The 24,072-nt window shown below is 41.5% G+C and overlaps 1 protein-coding gene across 1 annotated transcript in view; it reads right to left on the bottom strand.

The window, feature by feature from the left end:
- Positions 1-24,072, bottom strand: part of LRRFIP1 (leucine rich repeat (in FLII) interacting protein 1) — a gene marked incomplete at its 5' end in the record, with an annotated part of 61,413 nt that overhangs the window by 33,851 nt on the left and 3,490 nt on the right. Inside the window, 8 exons of the mRNA XM_009866359.1 lie at positions 1,849-1,929; positions 4,852-4,908; positions 8,069-8,116; positions 9,269-9,301; positions 12,909-12,959; positions 13,450-13,494; positions 15,099-15,146; positions 19,138-19,155. Of these exons, the coding sequence (XP_009864661.1) occupies positions 1,849-1,929; positions 4,852-4,908; positions 8,069-8,116; positions 9,269-9,301; positions 12,909-12,959; positions 13,450-13,494; positions 15,099-15,146; positions 19,138-19,155 (381 nt within the window). The remainder of the gene's footprint in view (positions 1-1,848; positions 1,930-4,851; positions 4,909-8,068; positions 8,117-9,268; positions 9,302-12,908; positions 12,960-13,449; positions 13,495-15,098; positions 15,147-19,137; positions 19,156-24,072) is intronic.

Here is a 24,072-nt window from a genome sequence, read left to right as displayed (position 1 = left end):
ACTCAGGTCTGCTGATGAATTTCACTTACTAGCCAGTTTACTGAATTAATAAAAGAGAAGGAAGCATATTTTAAGACTGACTCTAGTTTAGCATATAAATATGTGGCTCAGAAAGCACAGGGGGAGTATAAAACTCTAAGCTTTGGACACACACACACACAAAAATCCTGAGAAGTTCATTTTGAAGTTTAAACAAGAACAGTGGAATTTGGCTGCAAAACCTTTTAAACAGATTTTCTTGTTAGCTGTCACGCAACCAGAAAGAATTGATGTTGCCTCTCTCTGTCCTGCTCCTGCAGGTAGTAGCTAATACACTGAAATGAAGACAACCGCCTCCATCCAGAGAGAAATCTGTGGCAGTGTCACAACCCCACGAGCAGCGGTTGTACAGCTCCAACGGGAATAAAAGGAAGGAACAGCAACCCAGGTTTGTACAAACAGCATCGCACACGTGCATTCAGAGGGATCAGACACCAGAGTGTGAAATAAATGGATCCAACAGGAACTACAGAGGTAAGGGACAACATATGCATGGCTGAAGACGAGTGGCTTCAGTATTTGTGTTTAGAGCATTAGTACAACAAACCCTGTAACTTCTGGCTGGCAGGGCATCGCTGTACAGCAAGGAGGGCTGAGGAAGACAAGCACAAAACTTTTTTGCATAGAAAATGAAACAAAAAAAAGGCACCTACAGCATTGATAAGAGATTAGGATTATTAAACTACAACAGAATGAAACACAGTAGAGAGAGTATTAGTCATCCGCGCCATAACAGCATTAGATCTCAACTCCCAAAGACTAAGAATACCAGACCGACACATGCATTTCCTACAGGAAGGGAGAACGGGACAGTATGCAGAAGCAAAACAGCATAATTTAATTTTAGGTTGTTACTTTGTTATTGTCCCACACATATCTGTGTAGAGCAGCGTGAAAGGGCGTTTCTCCTCACTTCAACCAAAGCCAGAAAAAGAGCTGTGCACACAGACGGAAAGTGTTTGAAGATACGCGTTGGAAGTGTTTCACACGTGTATTATATTATTAAACAAAAATGCAGAGAAATCCCAAATAATTCAGGACAAAATTATAAGTACTTAAATCAGAGTACCAGGAAACAAACGACTTTGCTCTTAGTAACCACTGCTCACACAATACAGCAATTAAGTTCAGAGAGCACACACTGCATCTGGCGTAATCAGGTGCAAGAGAGGCTCCAGCAGCGGTCCCCAGCCCAGAGCTGGTGGGAAACGCCGTGCTGAGGGGTCCCCGTCCCCTCCATCTGCGGCGTCCCCACTGCCGGCCACCACAGAGCCCTGGGCCACGCGCTGCCACCCACCGGGCAGGGTGGGCTGCGGACCACTGCTCAAGCACAGCTCCTGCTAGCGCCAGGCTGGCTAAGCTCTGTCCCCACACAGAGGACAATCCAACCTCCTGGGTGATTTTTCAAGCTTCAGCGGTTTTCTTCCAGCAGTCTGTGAATTACTTGCTTGTAATTTCATTTTACACAGACTGGATTGTTTTAAGATTGCTAGACTGATCCGGGGGGCAGAGAAGTTACCTCAAATAGAATAGAGGACTTCAGTTAATTAAGATTTTCCTTATTTTTCCAGACTAACTGAGACCAAAAGCAAAAAAAATAACTGTAGGAAAGGGAGGAGCAGCATAGGAAAATTAATTGTGCTCATTTTAAAACAGCTTTCCATTACTCCAACCTTAAAAGGTCTGGTTTGGTTTTGGTTTTGTTTCTGGACAATTGGCCCAAATTCATTCCCAAGTACAAGAGGTTGTATTGTCCAAATGAAGTCAAGACAACAAGTCCAGGTCAGGTAAAGCCAGAGGGCAACAGACCCAATTTCCATTTTGGGCAGAAGGCTGAGAAGTGGAAGCGTAGCTGCTGTTGTGAAGACCCAGATCAGAGTAGTATGAAGCCTGCATTAATAACAACAAAAAAAACCCCAAACCTTGAGAACTTAGCTTCATAACGTGAAGGACTTTCCAAACTCCTTTAAATGGGAAGCAAAAATTAGGTGGAATTGCAAGGAATCAAAGTGGTCACAAGCAAAAGGAGGAGGTAACTGCATTATGCCACTGACAACTCCAGTGCACTGAAAATCACTCTTACCCTTCAAAACACTACCTGATATATCTAGTGTCATTTATCTTATTTATAATCTCCATTTAATCCCTCTCCCCCAGCACCTGTACTGGAGCATAGCAGGCCCACTCAGCTTTTCTGCTGTCGTGTATTATCTGTGAGAATTTCTGCTGCACAAACACTTCAGCACAAAGCTGGCACACTTGCCAGGGTGCAGGAAGGCTGACAGCAGCAGGGTATTTATATCACTGAGTGGAACTCAGTATTTTGGCTTCCCAAAAGCTTCATGAGCACACAATATCGTCAGGAAACACGCAAGGGGCGAGGGAGAAAATGCTACCTCCCTGCATCCCCGCCCACGTGAATGACTTCGGTGCTTGCCGAGCCACCTCTAAGGTGTTTCCAAAGCCTCCCAGGCACTGTCTGATTCCTTATTTTCCCATGGAAGCGTGCACGGCGGTGGGAGTGGTTGTCCTGGGAGAGCTCCACACCCCTACATTCTTTGTTGTGCTCCAGAGCTCTCCTTCTGCACTCATTCTCAAACGTCGTACTTCTCCAGTCACTTCTTACGAGGGGCCTGGACAACCAGGATACTCTGCTTCCAGCAGTGAGGAATTACTCAGCTTTCTTGCAAGCCCTAACTAACCCTTGCATCATCATTATAAATTACTGTAAGTGTTAACTCCATCTACAGACACGGGAGAACTGCAGCATCTTGAAGAAACTTGTTTGCTCCTGACTCTAGACTTGTGTCACTGCGGGCAAACGGATCTGTCTGGTAAGACACAACACCCACAGGTGTACACCAAGGATAAAGCATTGTCCAATCTCACAAATTTAGATCCCTTCCTGCCTCGTTCTTCCTGGATAGAATTTCACTGAGAAGTCTGAACAAACTGAACTGAACTGAATTACTCTCATTCCCACCTAGGGAGATGGTGGTAGTGGACTGCCTAGGCACGTGGCATTCATTTTTAAGGAATCAACTCATGATATTGCAAGTACAGTGTATAAAGACTCATCTCCATGCAGACATCACTCCATTTTGTAACAAAATTGGACACCTATTTTGGAAACAACTATTTTATCAGCAGCCTCATTGCTTCCTTCCTGACCTGAAGAACTCTGCCTCTTATGGTTTTTATCATTTTTCATTGTGGGGTTTCTGCAGACAGTATTCCTAAAAGTGAATGCCAGCTGGACCATCATCAACTGGCTTTGGAGCTTCAGCTATTCCAACTCAACCTCACACTCTCATTCCTCTTCTAAAATGACGATTAATCTGTATTACACTTAGCAATGAAAACCGCAATGAACTCTGATGTTGCCATAATTACGCTCTAAGAACACTAAACCCCTACGCTGCAAACCCTAATACCAAGATGATTTTTGATTATTTAAATGGAAACCAAACAAATTCTTCTCCCTGGATGACTTTCCTGCGGATACCTTTGCTCTTCCTGCAGTGCTTGGAGCTCTGGAGTGTGTCACTAAAGAGTAAGAACATCAATTGTCAGAAGTACTACATAGTTAAGTTCCTTGAACTTGTCAAATGGTTCAGCAAGAGTGCCAACAGGCCATACGGTTTTCTTAACACTTTCAGAAACAATATTTAATTTTCTCTTATCCACATATACAAGCAACAATTTAGAATGGGCATGAAATATAAGGTCTCATTTCACTATTTATGTGAGCACCTGCTTAACTTCATGCTCACAAAGTAACTCACTGAGGACTACCTGACACTCAGCATGTATTGCTCAAATGCTTGGCTAAATGGAGTCTTAAAAGTAGTTTATTTTTCCCCTAAACACAGGGCTTTAAGTCTGCATACCACTAAATTTGTTTAGAAGTCTTGGTAGCATAAAGATCAACAGGCCCTGAGCTTTTGACCATCTTTGTTAAAATAAAACCAAGGGGAAAAAACCCAAATAGCTCCCCTCCATGCACACCAAAGAGACTCTGCTTGAGCTCATATCTTTATGTAATCTGCACAAATCCTAATATTTAATAAAGCAAGACAGTAAATTCCTATAATTGACACCAAATACTTATGCTGGAACAGAAGGGAACATTGTGACCCACATACACACAATGGAGTTAATAATTAAGCTTTTCTTGACAAGAATATTTCTAGAAATAAAGTACACCAATGTTAAGTCGCTAAGTAATAACACTTGCACTGGCTGTTCACCTCTGTAGGAGTTTCCAGAAACCCTAGGATACAGTTTATAAAGGAAAAAAAATAAATTATTTAGTCAAGCAAACTTCAAATAAACAACACACATTTGGGGAAAATTCCAAACCCAAAGTCTGTTTTATATAGGCAAATCTAAAGACATGGACTAAACTCTAGGTGGGAGTTTCAGAGTCAGAGCACAACAGGAACACATTGCACAGGCTGGAAAACAATCGTTCTGTCACCCAGCACATGGAAATCATCCATGTCAGGTTCTGCAAAACCATTTCTTCTTACAATTTAACTTTTATCTAATTTTCTTTTCAAGTTAAGGAGTTCTGGCTTCCATGTTCTACTTATACCAAATGCAGAGACATCCCTTCCCACCCATGGCCAATTTTTTTAAATTTTTTTTTTAAGATAGCTTATTACTGCCTCTCCATGTCTGACAAGCTGCAAAACCCACAACATGCAAGACAGGAAAAACTTGCTTTACCACAGAAAAGAATTTGCTAATTAGCTTTAATCCCATTAAATAGAGCAATAGATTTTATAGCAACATAAATCATCTACTAACCCTGCTAGATTTTCTACTCTGGGATGATCCATACACGTCTTCCTCATAACCATTGGTCTGTTACGGAAGGAAAGGAACAGAAAGGAAAAAGAAGAGGGGGAAAAAAAGAAAGAAAAAAGATAATTTTAAAAAAAAAAAGGAGAGAAAAGTCTGATGCAGACCCAAAAAGGAATTTTTAGCAAAAGTCATCACTTCTGAAAAGCAAAGGCAGAGACAGAACTTTTAAAAGACACATGAGGAACAGGAGAAGGGCAGGATTAGGTCATGATTTCAAACATGAAGACACGAACATCTGTGTATCTGTTAGTACCTGTATAGCAGCCAAAAATGTCAAGGATACTCCTGTTTGCCTTTTTTGACCCTCTTTTTTCTCGTTAAGAAACACTTTTGCTTCCCCTATTATTACTGCACTATAGCACCTGTCTCTTCAAATATTCTGTGAAGGGAACACAGGACAAAAAGGGGACACTAGGGATGACAGACTGCAATAAAAGAAATTTATCACTGTAGATACTTGTATTTCTGGCAGCTAATCAAATAAAAAGCAGCAAATTGTAGCAAAAGAAATAATTCTAAGTTTATATTTGAGAAATTCAGTTTAGTAAGGATGCAGCACAGTATGAAATCTTTTTAGCTTTCCCCAATTACATCAAAATTAAACACAGACAGTGACCATCTGCCACACTCCAGTATTTTGTGGGGCAGCCCAAAGACTAATAAAAAGATTTCAGTCGGTTCAGCTGTCCTCCGTCATGCTCAATAGCCTGCCTTGTTGTCATTAACATGTTTTCTCTCAAAGGAGAACAAACAGGCGTATCACAAGCAGGGTGAGATGCTTCAAGTCCCTATGGCAGCAGGGTCGGGAATAAAATAAAACCATCCTTATGATGCAGTTTTTAGCCTGGAAACATGATGTTGAAGAAAAGTGGACAGACCCAAAAGCCACCTCAATCGATACCATTAACAGCTCAGATTTCTCAAGCAATTCACTATTCTGGTATCACTTCACAGTGGTTAACATTGAAAATGAGGAAGCACTCTGTGTGTTTGTGATTTCTCTTTTTTTCTTAGTAGAAATTGCATTAGAATTTCTATCTAAATTAAGCTTTGAAGTCCAAGTTTTAACGCATTCTCAAAATAAAAATCTGCTAAACCCAATGTGAATCAATTTGCAAGTAAAATATTTATCATACAGTACACAGTGGCTTCCATGAAAAATTACACAAATCGACTTAGAAATCAGTTTAGACCCAAGCTAGTAAAGCAACTTCTGGAAAAAAGCCTAGACTCTGTACCAAAACATAGTATTATCACCACAAATGGAGAACCAACATCCCGTTTCTTTTTTCAAGAATAACTGATCTGAAATACTGCTATAGCCCTCTCACACACAGCTTGGCTTCCTTCCAGTTTTTATTAGTTCTTTTCAGGCTCCTTGAATTTCTCTAACACTTCCTGAAGAATGGTTAAAATGAATCTTCGGCAGCCGAAGCCAACGCTCCAGCCTCAGCGGCACCGTGCAGACCCGTGACCTCCACTGCCCCTTTGGTTACTACACCGAGCAATTAATTTTGCCTTTTTCAGCAACTTAGTTTTGACTAAATGTAACCTCAGGTGACTACCTGAAACACTTTTATGCAAAATTCCTTACTTCGTAATAGTGTATTTCATTTTGCCCAAATGTGGCGTTCCTCATTAGGTTTTTTTATTATTACTCAGTTTTGACAAGTTACCTCCTGTTCAACATCAGTATTTTTATTCTAACCTTGCACCAAATCACTTTCACTCCCCGTACTTAGACAAGTAGGCAATAAACGCTCCTGCAGAACCCTCTCCCCATTTAAGAACAGATGATGCTGTCTTAGATGGAAACAGACCAGATGGGATCCCTTCTCATTCTCCAACACAGTGATTTTTCAACTAACTGTGCATGTCTTAGAAGAACTACAGCATGCCCAAGGTTTCACGTAATGTCATGAAGAGGAACACCAAGAGCCTTACAGTCAGGTTACAGTCACGCTTAATGTTTTTTCTTCAGGTCTTTTAAATAACTACCTGGCTTTGGGAAATTAAGTTGAATTGACATAATTAATCTTCTATAAATCCAGGTTAATTGTTTATCACTTTATATTTCAGGCACTTCTAAATACATTCATTTAATTGTATCTTTCATATTTCAAACTGAAGCCCATAGCTCAGGTCACATCCTTTGTCACTATGACCCATCCTCTCCAGTAACTATTTTGGAAGGCAAACCCTCCTGAAAACTCTTGAAGAGCAGGCACAGTTCTATCAGACCTCGCTGAGCTTTTTTCTATGCTAACACACTAAGCATCTGATCATAACCCTCATGAAAACTAGAACAAATAAAATACTCAGATTTTATCACTCTCCTTTTACACGCAATTGGCACTATTCTGTCCTCTTTCTTTTCCTCTTACTTTTAACAAATGCAGATAATTCTCATTGCCGTTACGTTCATTTACACTCGTAATATTTTTTACGTTAGACTGTGGCTGCTCCTTCAGGCTTTCTCATCCCACATTCAGTTTCACTTCTCAGAAAATTCTCTGTTGAGTTCCAACGTACTGAAGAAATCCAACCCAGCCTGACAACCTCTTTCTGCAATGAGCAGCCTTCCCTGTGCAGTAGCAGTACCCCACTTTGCCCTCTCTCATGCCCTCTCTCACTCTTCCCTCTCTTTGGAATTGCACCCAGTGAGAATCACCCCAAATCCTCACTGTACCAAAACACCTTATCCTTTACCTTCCACCCAGGTCTGGCTTTGCAGTGCTCTAAGAAATGCCCTATTCACACAGGTGCTAGTAAGGCATTGATGCTACACAGAGCTACCGTTATGAAAAGACGTAGCCTTTACCATATTTATATTCTAATTATGAAAGATGCTGCCTTTAGCAAATACATATTTTCTACCAGTATTACTTATTTCTGTGTAACATTAAAGCTCAAGGTGAGGTTTAAGTTTTTCAAGACACTCTTTATGTACAACACGGACATAAGTGTTTGGATTATATCCCATTTTACAGATGAAGTGATGCTCAGTATTCTCACAGACCCAACAAGTCCTGGTAGTGACACCGTATCCTTGACATTAGGCTGGTGAGCTCTCACAGCCAACATATTTGCACATATTCTTTGTTCTATCACTGTGTTTTTGTACGCAAAAACCTCTGAGACAGTTAGTCAGGATACATACTGCTTTGGAGTAGTTCTTCTTTTTGGTCCTCTCATTCTCTAATCCAGCCTGCAGTGAGATTAAGAATGCAGGATGAAAAGATCCACGAGTTTATGGGCACCAATTCATAGCCAGGCATGCATATCATCATGCAAAAACATTACTCCAATTTTCCTCCAGCTCTACACAACACGGCTCAGTAAGCACACATGAAAAAAAAAATAATCAAATCTCAACATCAAATGATCAGTTATTAAAGAATATTGTTAAAAGTGATGATAGCGCTGTTAAATCTAGTAGCCACATTTAAAATCGTTCACGCTTGCTGAGTTATGTCAATTAAAAGAGCCACCAGCTGTCTATACTTACTAGATCAATACATCCATGCAAAACCCAAACGTGTTTGAACTATTTCTGTATATAGGTCGCTCACAAATAGATACACTGCACTCCTATTTTGAAATAGCACAGGGAACATGAAGAAGAGTGAAAAAGTCTACAAAACTGCTCCCCGTGATTTGCTCTCTGCAGAAACTGAGACGCCTGTTTGAGCACAGGACTGCCACAAGACAGCACTGCTAAAGAGTATGATGAAATTTTTTTAACTGAGCTTAAAGTCCCAATCCCCAGTCTCCCTTCTGTGCCCTTTCTGTTCTTACAAGAGTCAGCTTTACCTCAGTGTTTTCAATGCAAATACTTGCTCTCATCGTCTTACTACCTGCAGAGTCTCATTTTATCCTCCAAAGCAAAGGTAACAAGCTCAGTGCCCAAGACGCAGCTTTGGTTGGCAGTGCAGGTGTCCCATCACCTTTGCTAGATCTTTCCTACAGATCTACTTTATAGGGATCTATTCAGAGCAAGTTTATGAGAGTTTTATTCCCTTCCAGACTGATGCTGAATTAAAACCAGACATACTTGGTCAATCGATGGACAGACTGTAACAGAGAAAGTCTGTTGGGGGAAATAAAATCCATTCTGCTCTGTGCTACAGTAACTACTGAACTAGGCCTAGCTGAGACCTCTCTAATCATTCGCTGGTTTTAACCTGAACTACGCCAGGGTAGTAGGCGAGGGAAGTAGCATCTTTACTTCACAGACCACAAACTGTCTCAGGATCATTTCAGATCATCCCTTATCTCAGATCAGCTATGACAACTGAAGTTAGTTTCCTCTTCACGATGAGTTTTTAAACACACATTGCAATTTGCAGACTATTCTCACCACGGGGTAGGTGCTGGCATATTCCAAATGAGACTGTCAAGGCATGAGAGGAAAGAAAAATCAGAATACAAAGAAAAACACTGAAAAGCAAGTTATGGCAATCAGTAGAATCTCCCCAAACAAACAAACAAACAGTGACAGAGATGTAAATCTCAAGTAAAGAACTTCGACAATGCAGAACTTTTTGCACAAAGCCAGAAGTCAAGAACTTCTGAGTAAACAAAACAAGAGAAATGCACAAACCGTATCATGAGTTAGTAATAAAAATATTTCATGCTGGATGGTCTTGCATTAGAGACAGCCATCTGAAAAGTGGGAGAACAAGGACACTTGCAGTAGAAAAGAGAACGAAGAGCCTTTGAATGAGAGTGAAGAGTCTCAACAGACAGAAGATGATGTTACTGAGCTTCCCTAGGAAAAACTGTGTGATAGAGACCCAAGCTTGCAGAACCTTCTGGAACAGAAGAGGCAGGACACTTTTGATGGGTGCAGGATGAGCCACAGAAAAGCTATTACAGACAGCCCCTTCATTGCATCTGAAGGTCTAGTGCCAGGAGGCAGAGATTTCCTGAAGCCAGCATTTTAACACACTAGGTCACTGTTTACAATATAGTGACAGCTGTGGAGCCTAAATCAATGTGCTAGCCTGGTCTAATCAACATTTCAGGTGGTTTTGCAATTCATATTGGTGGCTGCCCTGCCAGAAGCATCTAGGCCAGCAACCCAAAAGCTAGCTCAGCAGATCTCTGGTGCCTGCAGTTCAGACATCCACTTAAAAAATATTCCAGTAAAAAATCCAGAGCAAACCCCATACACATTAGGGTAAAGTTCTAGGGAGAAATATGTTTCTGATATTTAAATGAAAACTTGTTTTATGGAAAACAAGCACAGCTGCAAAAAGCAACCCCTAATATCTTCAGCCCCTCACACTGCAATGAGCCCAAGTGCCAAAGATAGAAGATTTTCAGAGAATGGGAGTCTTGGACACCAATTATATCCTGCAAGTGTGGAAGTAGCCCGCAAATAACCTCCCATCTCTCCCCTCCTACCCCCCCAAAAAAGAAAGAGGATTCAGAATTTTCTGACTAACTTTATAAACCTTTCGTGGACACGAGGCAATAGTTTTTGGTGCTTTTTTTCATGCTAAAATAGCTCAGAGAAGCCAAACAGAACTCTAAGGCCTCAGAGGTAGAGTTTTTTAAGTTAGTCATTGGTTGTTTCGGGGTTTGTTTGGTTTGTGGGGTTTTTGTTTGGTTGGTTTTGGTTTATTTACTTAATGGTTTTTTTTGAAGACACACAGCAAGAGCCCAACCTTCACGAATAGCCAGAGAGATATATGGTCAAACCATTAAAAGCACCTACGATAAACTCACAATGGGTGTTTTATCTATCATTTCACTGTGACAGAAAAACTAAAATATGTCTAAGGGTAAATTTCAGTTCAGACTAGCAAACATTTCCCTTCTACAATCCCAGTGACACTTTGATCAGGGAAGGAAGCTCTGTCAAAACTCTTTTCCTGTGCGCGCCCAAGCGGCAGCTTGCTAAAGGTTGTACTTCACAACTGGAGTCTGTGCAATGTCACTAGAAACACAAGGGTGAAAAGCGTCAAGTAGATCCTTCTGTCAGAAAAGGACATTCTTTGCCGAAGTATTAGGTATTTATAGGCCATTTAGGTATTTATGAGCAGCAGTGGTTATCGTAGCCCGAGGGCACGCTGGCAGCCCAGAGACCGCCCGCTCCAGGAAAAGGGGTCAGGAAAGCTTCTTCTCAAGGGATAGTGGGGAAAACAGGTCACAAGGCTTCTGCTGTTTAAATATGCAACATTACAACACAGAATTGTACTACAAAAACACATCAGAAGGAATTGGTGGTGGGTTTCCATGAATAAGAAGTGTTCAGGATGAACAGGGCTCCTGCTATACATACAGTGCCAGTGTGCTTGCATCTTGTCAAGGGACATGCAGTTACAGCCATGGTTAAACAATCCATTTGAATAATAATCATTGTCCAAGTAAAAAGAAATGAAATTTCAACTGATCTAAAGATACTTTTTTTTCCTCTCCAAAAAACATAAACATATCCTGATTTAACCTAAAGTAAAATAAACATGAGGTTCCACGTTCAGCTGTGAAGATAAGCTTTTCTTCATTTAATTTTTGGAGCTTTAAGGCATTTTCCAGATTTCCAAGTTTGTAATCTTAAATAATAAAGATCTTAATAGCATTTCCTAAGTAACAATAAAGATTCTACTAAAAGCGAAAAGGGCAACACTTAAAAATTTTAAGTACATCTTGTGCTATTTTACAGTGAACTCCATCAGGATCAACGAGCAGGTTCTGCAGCAGTAGTTTTTATTTTTTTATCATCTTGCAGACTTTGAGAGGCATATGAGGTGTTCCACTCAATCCACTCAATCAATTGGTGATTCTTTGTCAGGAGGAAAAGAAAAAAAAAGGGTAGCTTTAAGTCTAGATAACTACTAGCACGTTTGTTAAGGAGGAAACAAAAAAGTAGTATTTTTATGGTGTGAAATCACCACAGAAGTCAGCAATCAATGATTACAAATAAAGATCTTGCTATTAATGATGATATAGGTCTTGCTTGTTCTATAGACAGAATTGGTCGTCCAGCTTAACCCACATAACTAGCGCTACTGATAAATTTAGAACATCAGTAAAAGAACATATTATTCTCAGACACAGTAGTTTTAGGCACAATGGCTCTGTAACAAAAACTAGTCGCAGTTGATTCATTCAGAACTGCTGAAAGCCTCCTACGGGTTGTTTCAGCCTGCGCTCAGCTAAACGCTTCTCCCCAGGTCTCGGAAGCAGTGAGCTCGGATCATATTCTGAAGAGTATCAACACATGCTGAGACAATAGCATTAGCTGTTCACAACTACTGAACGGTTTAAACTGCCTTCGCGATTACACGAGTTGATTATGTCTATGCTAGAATGGAGTTAAGCTTTGTACATGTGTATTATCTGGAAAAAAGTAGGGATATTTTGAGGAGAAAACTTAAAATTTCTCCTACAGATGTACAGCACTAGCGTGCAACAGCACTCTGTGCTCTACTAATCCTTCCCTCTACAGAACTCAAGTGTGCAAATTTTAAACATATATAAAGCAGTTTTGACAAAAGGGTTAACCTGTAATTTCAAAGTGCTTCAGACTTTTTTCCCACTAATAATTTGAGTTTGGTTTCTCAAGCTAATAAATGCTGATCATGGAGTGAGCTAGCACTTCCTCTTCCCAAATTCTCAGTATCAGCAGTGAAAAACAGGAGCTGCATACAAGAAATGGCTGCATACATCAGTGTTTTGGCTAAGCACCTTCTGCAACAATAACAGTGAACAGAAAACCGAAGTTTCTGTAGCTGCATGCTCTGCTGATGTTTCCACACAGTGCATACAAATCTGATGATTCCCTTGGTTGAAAGAATTATTGACCTGCATGTACTCCAAAACCAACCCAATAAACCCAACAAACAAGAATAACCCACGCCTTGAACATGAAACGTGTCAAGACCTCGGATGGAAGGATGATGTTATTAGAGTACTACAATCAGTCTGGGGGTGCAGGGGGACAGCAACACCGGTACACACACATGCACACTGAAATTGTACAGTTTACCAACCCTCAGGCTTCCACGGCTACCCACTGACATGCGCTCGTCTTCATCCGAAGCCTATCGAAAGAAAGTATAAAAGAAAAGAAAACAATGAAAAGAACACAAGTAACAGGTAGGGAGGAAAATGCTGGTGGCTTTGATGTAACAGAAGGAAAGAAGAGACATACAAAATAAATGTCTTTAAAAAAAGAATCACATTAAAACTCTAAGCAGAAAGTAAATGAAATCATCCCCTGCTCAAGCATTAAACTACACAATGAACGACAAGCTTGCTCGGGTGTTGCCTGCTCTGTGCCCTTGGCCCATGGTCTGAATAAATGAACATTAAACACTCCAAGCAGCTTATTTCCCCCTGCCCCCCTTTGTTCTAGTGACCAGAGACAGTGCAGAATTCTGGAAGGGGATTTGGGGTTGGCATTTGCCCAGGGTGGGGGGAGCTTTTTTTGTTTTTTTTTTTCCCTTTTGAAAAGGAACTGCCCTATACACATCTGTTTTCTTAACCTGAAACGTCTAGCTAAAAAGAAAAAAAGCAAAAGCAGATACTAACCGAGGCATTTCTTCGGGCTCTACGGGAATAACGCTCACTGTCTTCCTACCAAGGCAGCAGAGAAAAAACAAAGAGTGAAGTGTTGAAAGGACAGATACACCAACAGAATGCTTTCAGAAAGACACAGCGAACTTGAGCAATGTTTAGGAGTCAGTAAGGTTAAACCAAATAATGGAAGGTGACACCTTGTCAAGTCAGAAAATCCTTTTTCCCCTCATCTGTGACCCCAACCTTCTTCCTCTCTATTTTATTCTGCTACACGCTTTCATTTCTTTCACAGAAAACTGTTATGCTGCGATGCCTTTATTTCTATCTCAAAAAATGTTTCAAGTGCATCTCTGTGCACCTAGGAATAGGTATACTTACAGTGCTCTTGTAATTCAGCTTTCCAGTTTGCAGTCCCTACAAATAAATCTCAAAAAAAAAAAAATTCTTTTATTTGAAATAACGTAGCAGGGCAATGGCCTCTCTAGTGAGCGGCCCAGAGGGGCGCAGCTTGCCCCTTCTTCCACACCAAAAGCATCTACTGGCTCCGTGACACCCAGCACCACTGCCTTTTGCAGACCAAAGGCTGTGTAAAACGCTGGGAACGCTGTAGGACACATCACATTTCCAAGAAACTAATTTTGCATGGAATTTAGAAACAGTGGTTTAAAACAGGAATAAAAGTTTCCTCGTGGCAGTTAACAGTTCTCCCAGCTGAACTGATTTCTAAGCAAGGCAATTACTAGCAACATGGAGCTCAGCTCACCAAGCAAGGATTTGAAGAGATTTAATGGCTTATCTGTGAGACTGGAGCATCTTGGGTGGGTGGTTGGTCCATACAGCAGAGGGCTTTCAAGAAGGCTTAGAGCAAACCAGCACTTACGCCATTTAATTATCAAGGGTGGAAGAAGTCAGAGAATTTGAGAAGTTAATCTTCTAGTGTGGAAATCAGCTGCTCAGCTTCCTATTTTTCAGAGTGTGCTACCGAGCTTGTAGGGCAAGGCCACAAACAGGAGCTTTGATCTGGAATCACTGGTAAACAATTTCATAAACTCACGTTTGAAAGAAACTCGAAGCCAACATCTTCCGGCCTTTTAGCAAATTCTTCATCTTATATTATGGGTGTTAAAACACTCAGATGTTGCTAATGGCTAAGTCTGTATCTGGCATCAACTTCCCCAGCTTAACAAAGAGTAAAATCCAGGACATTTTATTAAGGGAAAAAGCAAGTATTGCCAGTAATAATTGCAGTAATAATGCATCCGGACCAGTAGGTACAAAGGTAACTGAAGAAGCATGGATAAAATTTGCCCCGAAGTTGTCTGAGGGCAGATTTGAGAAGACTTCAATTTTAACAAAATCCACAAGAGATTAGTACATATATTCCTTGTATCACAAGTGGCTTTAACAGGTCTATACGCTAATCTAATCTCCAAGTGATAGAGACAGGTCTGTCAAAAGTTGGCTCTAACCAAAGCCGTGCCAGTTTCAGGCTGATCAAAAGTCATATTTCAGGTATTGATGAGGACTGCAAGAATTCTTGTGACAAGAGTGGAATTCACACTTCCAATACATGAAAATATCTAATCTGCAGGACTTCAGACTGTGACTTATGCAGAACTGTACCACACAAAAGTTGCTTAGCTACGTTGATCAAGGCCTACCATCCATTGCTCGATGTCTCCCCATTTAGTATCCAGACCATAATATTTCTACAGACAGAAAAGGGAAAAAACAGAATTTAGATGAGAGGCAAACACAGAACATTTAGACATGCACTGCCAGGTTTTGGCTGAGCCACACAGCTCCACACTCACACAAACATGCCTGGGAAGAGCTGTGCCGAGTGCTCCCAGAGCCCTCCAACAGCACGTGCCCAGGAAAAGGTGCCTGGCAAGGGGTGGTTGGGGTACAGCTGGGGTACTCGGGGTACAGCTGGGGTACTTGGCAGCTGCTTCTTTCACAGCAGGAAAAAAAAAAAACCAACCAAAAAACACAAACACACAAAACTCAACCAAAAAAAAAAACCAAAAACCAAAAAACCAAAACCAAACACTCCACAGTGCTGTGGAGACAGGAGCAAGGAGCGTAATGAGTCTTGAATTCCTGACCCATTTAAGTCAAGACTCGTTACAAGGGATCTGAGTGCACAACACTTTCAGGATGAAAAATGCTGTCAAATCATGTTTACGGTCTAGATTTGTCAAACTGGGAAGACAAGTTGAATACAATACAACTAATCTTTGCGTGTTCTTATTTGTTGGGTTCAGAACTCCTCAGAGCAACTTTGCAGAGCCCAAAGGCTTTTTGCCTACACCTTGACCATCTTGATAGCGGTGGTGGCACCAAAAAGGACAGAAGAGGAAATGTTTCTCCAGTGCTGGCAAGCGCTCTGCATTTCAGTACCAAATGCCACACAATTTCTCAGCAGAGTGTCTCTTCTGAACCGTTTCTCAATTCATACTTTGCACAACACGTTGGGAACTTCCCAACCAACTGGCCTTTCCACCAGACAGCAAGTCTTTCAAAGGTTCACAGGCTTAGCAGGACTTTCCTTCCTCCCCAAACACGTGCTTCAAATCTAGTCACGGGAAGTTTGTGTTTATAGTGGTGACCATAACATTTCTGTGTGAAGAAAAATCGCCCCTCTAAAGCGCAGTAAATCAGCAAATGGAAATCCTGCTTAAGGAAGCATAATATGTATTTTAGAAAAATTTAGGTTATGTGCTTTGAGGTTCGTGGAGTTGTGGAAAAAACAAGCCTGTACAAGCTCGATTTGCCAGCTTTCCTAGAGGCTTGATGAGGCAGGAGTACCAACAGTCAAACCTTCGGTAACGATCAAAAAAAAAAATTAGAAACCTGTTCTGTATTTATTTACTCTGCAGTTAGCACTCACTCAATGGTATTAATGTAATTTTACTTTCACACTTAAGAACTTCATTCGCTATTTATTAAGAAACTTGAACAAACAGTTGTATGTTCTTTGATACTGTATCAGTTTATCTCCCTAAACAACAAATTCATTAAGGTCATCTTCATTTTCATCTTAACAGCCCTGGAGAGAAGAAAGTCTGCTGTGAATTAAAATAAGCAGTGGAGTGCTCAATTACACATCCTGGATAGCCCAAATTGTAAAAGAACCTTTAAATGCTACCAGTTTTGTGGTCAAACTGGGAAAAGACAGGAGCTCGCAGCAATCCCATTCATCAGGAAAAATATCAGAAAATAAGATTTCAGGCCAATAATTTGAAAACAAGAAATGAATTCACTGCAGATTTAGATAGTATGCAAACATCTCTCGGGAACAAGGAAAACAGACAACAGTTCAACGGGCTCTTTAACCACATCCCTATGAGAACAGGGAAATATTCCCCTTGGCTTTCCCTGTAAAACATCTCAGAGTGTGCTCAAACGCATCTGATACCCTACACAATGCCAAGTCAATTTGCACACCAGTGAAATTTCTCCTTCAAACTATGTGAAATTAAGAGTGCATGCCATGAACCTTTGTTTCTTCAGGCATTACACACTTCCTCACAGTCGGTCAGACTAGTTATTTCCAGGCAGAAGCATAACATGTACAACAGCCTCTTGTGAACTCAAGTTTTATGCACATGACATCCTGAAAATGACCCCTGGAAATTACCTGAACTCCAGCTGGTCAGGATTGTGTACATGATCAGAACCTACAGCTTATATGCTTTGTAGTAAATCAGGTCAGGTAAAGCCTTATTAGAGGCTTTTTCCCCCCCTCTAAGAGATGTGTAACATTTTCTAATACTATAAATCAATTTTAACAAAACACTACACTACAAAAATGGAGAATCTTTTCTCACAGGGGAAGGATCCATAATCATGATGATAATTTTTGTAAGGTCTGCTGCTTGCTTTTCCTCTGTTCTCCTTACTTGCTGGACACAGGCTTCTGAATTCAGTTTTGCAAAAGGGAGATAAGGAAATAGCCCTGAAAAGCCTTGTTGTGTCACAAGTCCAGTTGTGACACAATCTTTTCTTTTACCTTTTAAAAATCACACAGCTATCTTCTTAATATCCCCAAAATAAAAATGTTAACGAGTGTGATTACTTTGAGACTGCTTTTAACTTAAAATCTTTTAAACAGCACATCTCACTGGACAGAGACTGGCAGCATTTGAAGTCTCAGGTATTTTTCTTTCCCGACTCTTCTGTTTGACCCAAAGTGCCTGGTTTAAACAGTCGCACACAGAAGGTGCTTATCCATTCATGTGGTTTTTAGATGGAGGCCTTTGCCAGACTCAAGTTGCCTTCTACCCTGGAAAAGTGATAGTTCAATTAAATAATTAATGACGTTAATACCACTGAGAGAGAATTCCACGGCAGATTTGCTCACCAAGTGACAAGTGAAACCGCTGGACTTGCAAACTCGCTACGGGATGTTGTGAGGCTAACCCACTTATCTTCTCATCCATGTCAGGACACCAACAGTAAACAACCTCCTTGTCTCCCAAGGGGCTGCGTCCGTACCAGAAGATCAAATTAGTTTTTATAAAGGAGACTGATAACAAGTCTGTTGATGCACGGGCAGACGTTAATTTGGAGGCACTCAGTACGCAGTCAACTCCACAAATAAAAACAAGGGTCAGATATATTTGTTGCCAAATTGATGGGGTCAGGATTAAATACCGGAGCACATGATTTGAGTATCTACATATGTACGTACGCACTTAAAGGGGAGAACAGCATTTCCAAGAAGCACACACGCTGCTAGGTCAAGCGAGTGAAACATGCAGCTAAGGCAGCTGGAGTGTCAGAACAAGAACAAACAGGCTGAGGTTTTAGGAGACACTTATCAATCAGCAAGCAATAAGAATATCTCAGGAAAAAATAAATATTTAACAAGGTACGAAATGGCAGGCTTGAAGAAATACATGCTTCCTCCCTCCCTGCAAAATCTCTTTGGAGTTATTTCTCCTCTTAGGTATCCCACAGTCCACATGCTGGAAGCATAGAGCAGCCAAAGGTTGTAACACAAAACCCCAAACTCTGTTGTTACAGGGCAAGTGACCTCAGTTAGGGCTATTATTATTATCATTATCATCATTGCCATCATTTGGAAATTCAGATGAAGGAAAAGATCATGACTTTAAACTGAGGTGAGAGAGGATTAAACGATATAAAAGCATTTATAATGGCTTAGGTCACATTGGAAGAAAGGCCATACAGTTTATTTACCAAGAGATTATAAATTCAAACCCATCATCCCTGATTTACTTCAGTGACTTTCTGCAAACAAAGTCATCCGAAAGTCATTGCTCCTGCTGGCACCTGTTAAATGCTTGCCCAGCCTGAAATACTTCCAGCGATACTCTTGGCCTTCAACACACAAATGCCTGGATGGTTATGGTGGCTCCACATGTCACCAAGACTCTCCTACAATGGCTGGTTTGTCCAATTACTCTTCTGCTTATTGCTTACCTCTTTGCCAAAGAGTCTGTAGAAAGTAATATATTAGAGTGCCTGACCAGACACATTTTACAGGGGTCATCTTCCCTCATTCCTTATTATTATCTAGCCCACAAGACTGTGGAAGGGAAGGGGGGAATTACATGGAAATACAAAGCCTGCTGTGCATCTTCCACACTCTTCAGAGGTTTTTCTGGAATGCTAGCAAGACTCATAACAGGGGAAAACATGCAAACAAGAATGAATGAGAGCAAGCCCTACCTTCTGAACCTGATAGATCTAGGGAAAAAGGGAAAGAAACAAGGAAATAAAAGCTAGCATGAATGAATAAATAGCAACACAATGTTCCGTAACTCACTCTGAAAGGAAAAAAAATAATTTATACAGAATATACAGCAGAACGCAAACACAAAGAAGTGCACATCAAAGCCCTGCAGCATTACATAAAGCGAAAGCAGCATTTACATTCTAGACCTCCTTCACATGAGCAGCTACAACACAGCATTCCTGTTTACGTATCTGCCACGCTCTTGGGACGCACATGCAACATTTGCTCCCTAGACTCTGCAGCAGCCCAGAGCCCAGCCCAGCTGAGAGCTGGGACCTCTCGCTTTCCCAACCTCCTTCCTCCATGGCTGGTCACATATTCACCTGGGATGACAGCTGGGCATCTACCATCACAATAAAAGTGAACAGCATTAACTACAGGAAAAACTGTTCTTCTAAGGATTAATTTTTCCCTTAACTGATGAAGTACAGTTACAAAAAGCATCGACGTTGTATGTCTTTCACCTGTGTGTAGCACCGTGTCAGTTGGTTAAAACTCTGAAAATTTCTTGCACAAATAATCACCAGCATTAGAGGATCTCTGCAGGTTGTTTTCTCGATTTTTAATGTTTCCCCAGAGTCCTGCACCATTCACAGGCCCTAATAAATGCACTGCTGGCTCTACAATGGTGTTCCATTGCCTTCAACCATTTTAATAATACACAAAAGCACTACAGCCACTCTCATACGTCTAAATTTTAAGTAAAAAACTGCCCTGAACTGATCAGTCTTGCAAATCCATGTGAAAACAGAAAATACGCTAGTTTTTTTTTTCTTGCATCTCTCCTAGCACACCTAAAGCAAGAAATCCTTCTTGTTCAAAAACACCTTGATGTCTACACAAACCCAGAAGGAAACTGCAGCTTTATTCTCCCCAGTTCCCTGCTGACCACCCAGCTTTGTACCTGCAGGAAAGGTATCACAGCTCCGGTCCTCAGCTGCCGTCCTGCTTATCTTCCCAGACAAGCACTGATGCTGAATAAGCACCAACACCAACTCTCTGGGTACAACCCGGAGGGAACTGTACGTCACTCTGACTCCAATCCTTCAGCTGCTCACCAGGCGGCAGGGCAGTCTGCCTCAATTTTGGAATAGTCAGTGGATTCCTGCCAACCCTATCGCTCTTCACCTCAGGTGAACCGAGATCCCAAGGCTGGCAAGAAGAGTGTATAACTTTCAATCCCTGCCCTCCTGATCAGGTTCCCCTTCATGGTCATGAAGGACTACTGCAGAACCCAGCTTAAGAGCTCAGAAGAATCAATTCCTATTACTACAAGCACAGGGGGAATAATTAGGATCCACGTTTAAAACAACTGATCACTTGCTTACCTTTTACTAAAAAAAAAAAACCAAACAAACACAAAAAACCCCAAACAAATACACAAAGAGGAAAATGAACAAAACCCTCCCACAGCTCCCAAGACTGCATACCAACTCCGATCTTCTGTTTCTCCATTGCACACGTGGAATGCCCTTCATCCATCTACAGAAACCAAATACCGCTGTTCTAAACGCAGCAGTTACCACGTAGCTGTTTAACTTTCACCGCCGTTGCTTCACCCACGCTTCGAGGCAGCACCATGGAAGTCTTATTTTTCCAAATCCCAATGCTTCAGCCTTGGCAGAGCGCATATTCCTGTTGGGCACAACACGAGACACGCAAAGAGGTCTTGTGTGTCCAGGACGCAGATTGCCAACGGACACGATAACAAGGAGGCCCTTGTTTGGGGTCAGACACCACGGAGGGTGCTGGAGAGGAGCACAGGGAAAGCCAAGTGCATCACCCTGACTGTTCTAATTTCTTCTAAAACCTGGAATGTTTTGGTTATCTGTTAGCTAACACGCACTGCAACAGCTCTGCTCTAAAGGGACTGATTCCTCATCGGTGTACTGTCCTTAGACAGTATGTTCCAGGAGAAAGCAAACACTTTAAAACAATAATCTCTATTGCAGGTATGCCCCCTGCAAAGAGCTTAGGGTCAAATGACATCTAAGCAGTCAAATGCCTTAAAACAGCAATTTCCTGTACTATGGCATGACCAAAAAATGTGTTTTGTCCACAGCATCAGTAGCAGACTGCTTTCCTGGTTTCCTCATCACCTAAGTTTTTCCACAAAACCAAATTTTTTCATAGAAATAGCTTTAGAACAGGACAGAACAAGCCAAGAAAGCACAGTTAGATGGCAGAAATCCAGAGTCTGCTAAAACCACCTTCAACATTGTCCCTCTCCATACTTTCCTGTGCATCTTCACACTGGTTGTGTAAATTACAGATTAATGACCACAAACCTCCTTAATTTCTTCCCTGTGTATATAAGCACAAAGTTTCATAGTCAGTCTCCCTACTCTCATTCAAGCCACGAGAATTCTGCTTTCTCCTAGTTTTTCCTGCACTGCCTGGGTTTTTAAAAGGCTTCAAACAACTCCACGTGCCAGCGGTGCTGTGGGACCCACTGACCCGGATCAGACTTGAGGGCACCAAATCCTAGGAAGTGAAGAAGGGGCCTAAGTCACAGTCAACAGGATGGGTTAAGCAGATCAAGAGCGTTTGCAAGTCTTTTTCCCACATTAACTTGGCTTTAGGACATTTACTAAATTTACTACATGCTCAAGGAACTGACATGGAGAATAAGGAAAAAAAAACCAACAAAAATCCCCACTACAGAAACACTGGTAACATTTTATTCCAAAGCAATATGAATCCAAAGGAGGAAAATTACATGCAAATAAGAACATTGGTAAAGAACCAATCTACAAAATAGCAAAGGCGAGTTTTATGCTGTGCCCTTAAAGTGAGAGCTGAACATAAAGCTGGGAGACAGGCACAATGTCCTTGCCTTGAACCAGAAGTACAGGCTCACCTGCTGTGTCAAGTGGCAAGGAAGAATCTTATCCTGCAGATTAAGGAGTGGGAGGAGATCATTCTCTTTTCACTTCAGGCACTAAAATCAGCTTAAATTGTGGTCTCCAAGTGTCAGTCCTCCAATAGACATTTAAACTCCTGCTAGCAGAACACACAGAAGGTACTCCTACATAAAATGTTCACTACAATTAGGCCTAATGCTGCAGCTTTTACATGTCTTGAAACATTACTATTAAACATTTCTTGTATAAAAAAGGTTTTAATATATCTAATGCCAAGCTTGTAAGGAAAAAAAAATACATGGGAAAAACTGCATCTCTCCATTTCACCTGGTAGCTCCCTGAGAATTAACCATTTGTTACTCAAAAAAACTGAGCTGACAACTCAAAACTCGCTCTTCTGCATTAATTAAAAATAAGTATCTGAATACACACAAGCATTTGCCTCAGTACCTACACAGCACAACTGGCCTTAGACTCTGCAACTGTAAACCCAAATGTTTAGAGAGCATCGTATGGCAGAAAACACAGGAGCCATCACTGCTCTGACTCCCACGAGCCGGGCAGGTACTGGTGCTACAGAAACAGGGAAGGGAGCAAGTACCGCCTACCACAAATGTCCTTTCAGCTTGGAACATGCATTGGCATTGCCTCACAGCAGAGTTCTCTGGCACTGACTCACCGTGTATGCAAGCATCCCAGAAAACCTACTGTGACCTCCAAATTAATTATTTGCATCTTTGGCAGATATCAACAACAAAGCACCACAGAATAAGAAGTCAGAAACTTTCAAGCAGTTACATTTAGTAGATCTGTGCCTTTCTTAGAGCCTCATGACCAGAAACTGATTCTCCACTAAATATATACATACTAAAAAGATAGATATATACATGTTTCAAGAGTGATCACTACCCTTATCTTCATAAATTAGCATAGATTGCATCATGACTCTTGTGCTCATTTTCTTTCTTCAGCTTCAGAAAAACACTTCTACCTAGTTTATAGTCTCCTATTAAAATTGTGTTCATGCTCTCTTCCTTATCTTCCTCTCCCTGGAAAGAAAAAACAAACAAAGCCCAAAACACTGGCACATTTATCCTTCTTTCTGTTGCCCTGGCACGTGGTGATGCCAGGTGATGAGACGATACTGGAACACACCCGCAGTCTTGCCCTACCACAGCGACCAGCAGCAGCCTTCCACGGAACTTCCCCACATCGCACAACGCAACTCAAAGCGTTCTCTTCCAAAAGCTCACAGAATCACAGAATTTTAGGGACTGGAAGGGACCTCGAAAGACCATCTAGTCCAATCCCCCCGCCAGAGCAGGAACACCTAGATGATGTTACACAGGAAGGCATCCAGGCAGGTTTTGAATGTCTCCAGAGAAGGAGACTCAACCACCTCCCTGGGCAGCCTGTGTGTTCCAGTGTTCTGTTACCCTTACTGAGAAGAAGTTTCTTCTCAAACTTAGGTGGAACCTCTTGTGATCCAGTTGAAACCCATTACCCCTAGTCCTACCATTGGTTGTCCCCGAGAAGAGCCTGGCTCCATCCTCCTGACACTCATCCCTTACATATTTATAAACATTTATGAGGTCACCCCTCAGTCTCCTCCAAACTAAAGAGACCCAGCTCCTTCAGCCTTTCCTCATAAGGGAGATGCTCCACTCCCTTCATCATCTATTTCTGCCACATAATTTCTCCAGCTATCATTCTATTACAACAGTATGTTGCTTCACACTGAGTTTCAGAAGAAGTCTTGGAGTCTTTAGCCAAGCTGACTAAAGCAATCCCTGCGAGCACACAACCCAAGAGATGAACAGCAGCAGCCACCGGCCACAGCTTCGGCAGCCTGAGCCAGGGCTGAGCCCACGCCTGCAGCAGGCGTGCTCACCGTCACCAAGCTGGCTGCCACGAGCTCCTTCCTTTGGAAAGGCAAGGAGCTTACCAATAGTGTAGCCAACAATTAAGACAACTTTAAATTTCCAAAAGAATAGGCTACACAGG

This window comes from Apaloderma vittatum, unplaced genomic scaffold, assembly GCF_000703405.1.
Source record: "Apaloderma vittatum isolate BGI_N311 unplaced genomic scaffold, ASM70340v1 scaffold20423, whole genome shotgun sequence".
In the NCBI taxonomy this organism is placed as follows: domain Eukaryota; kingdom Metazoa; phylum Chordata; class Aves; order Trogoniformes; family Trogonidae; genus Apaloderma; species Apaloderma vittatum.
Note: the sequence above shows the minus strand (reverse complement) of the source record. Positions and strands in the feature narration are given on the sequence as shown.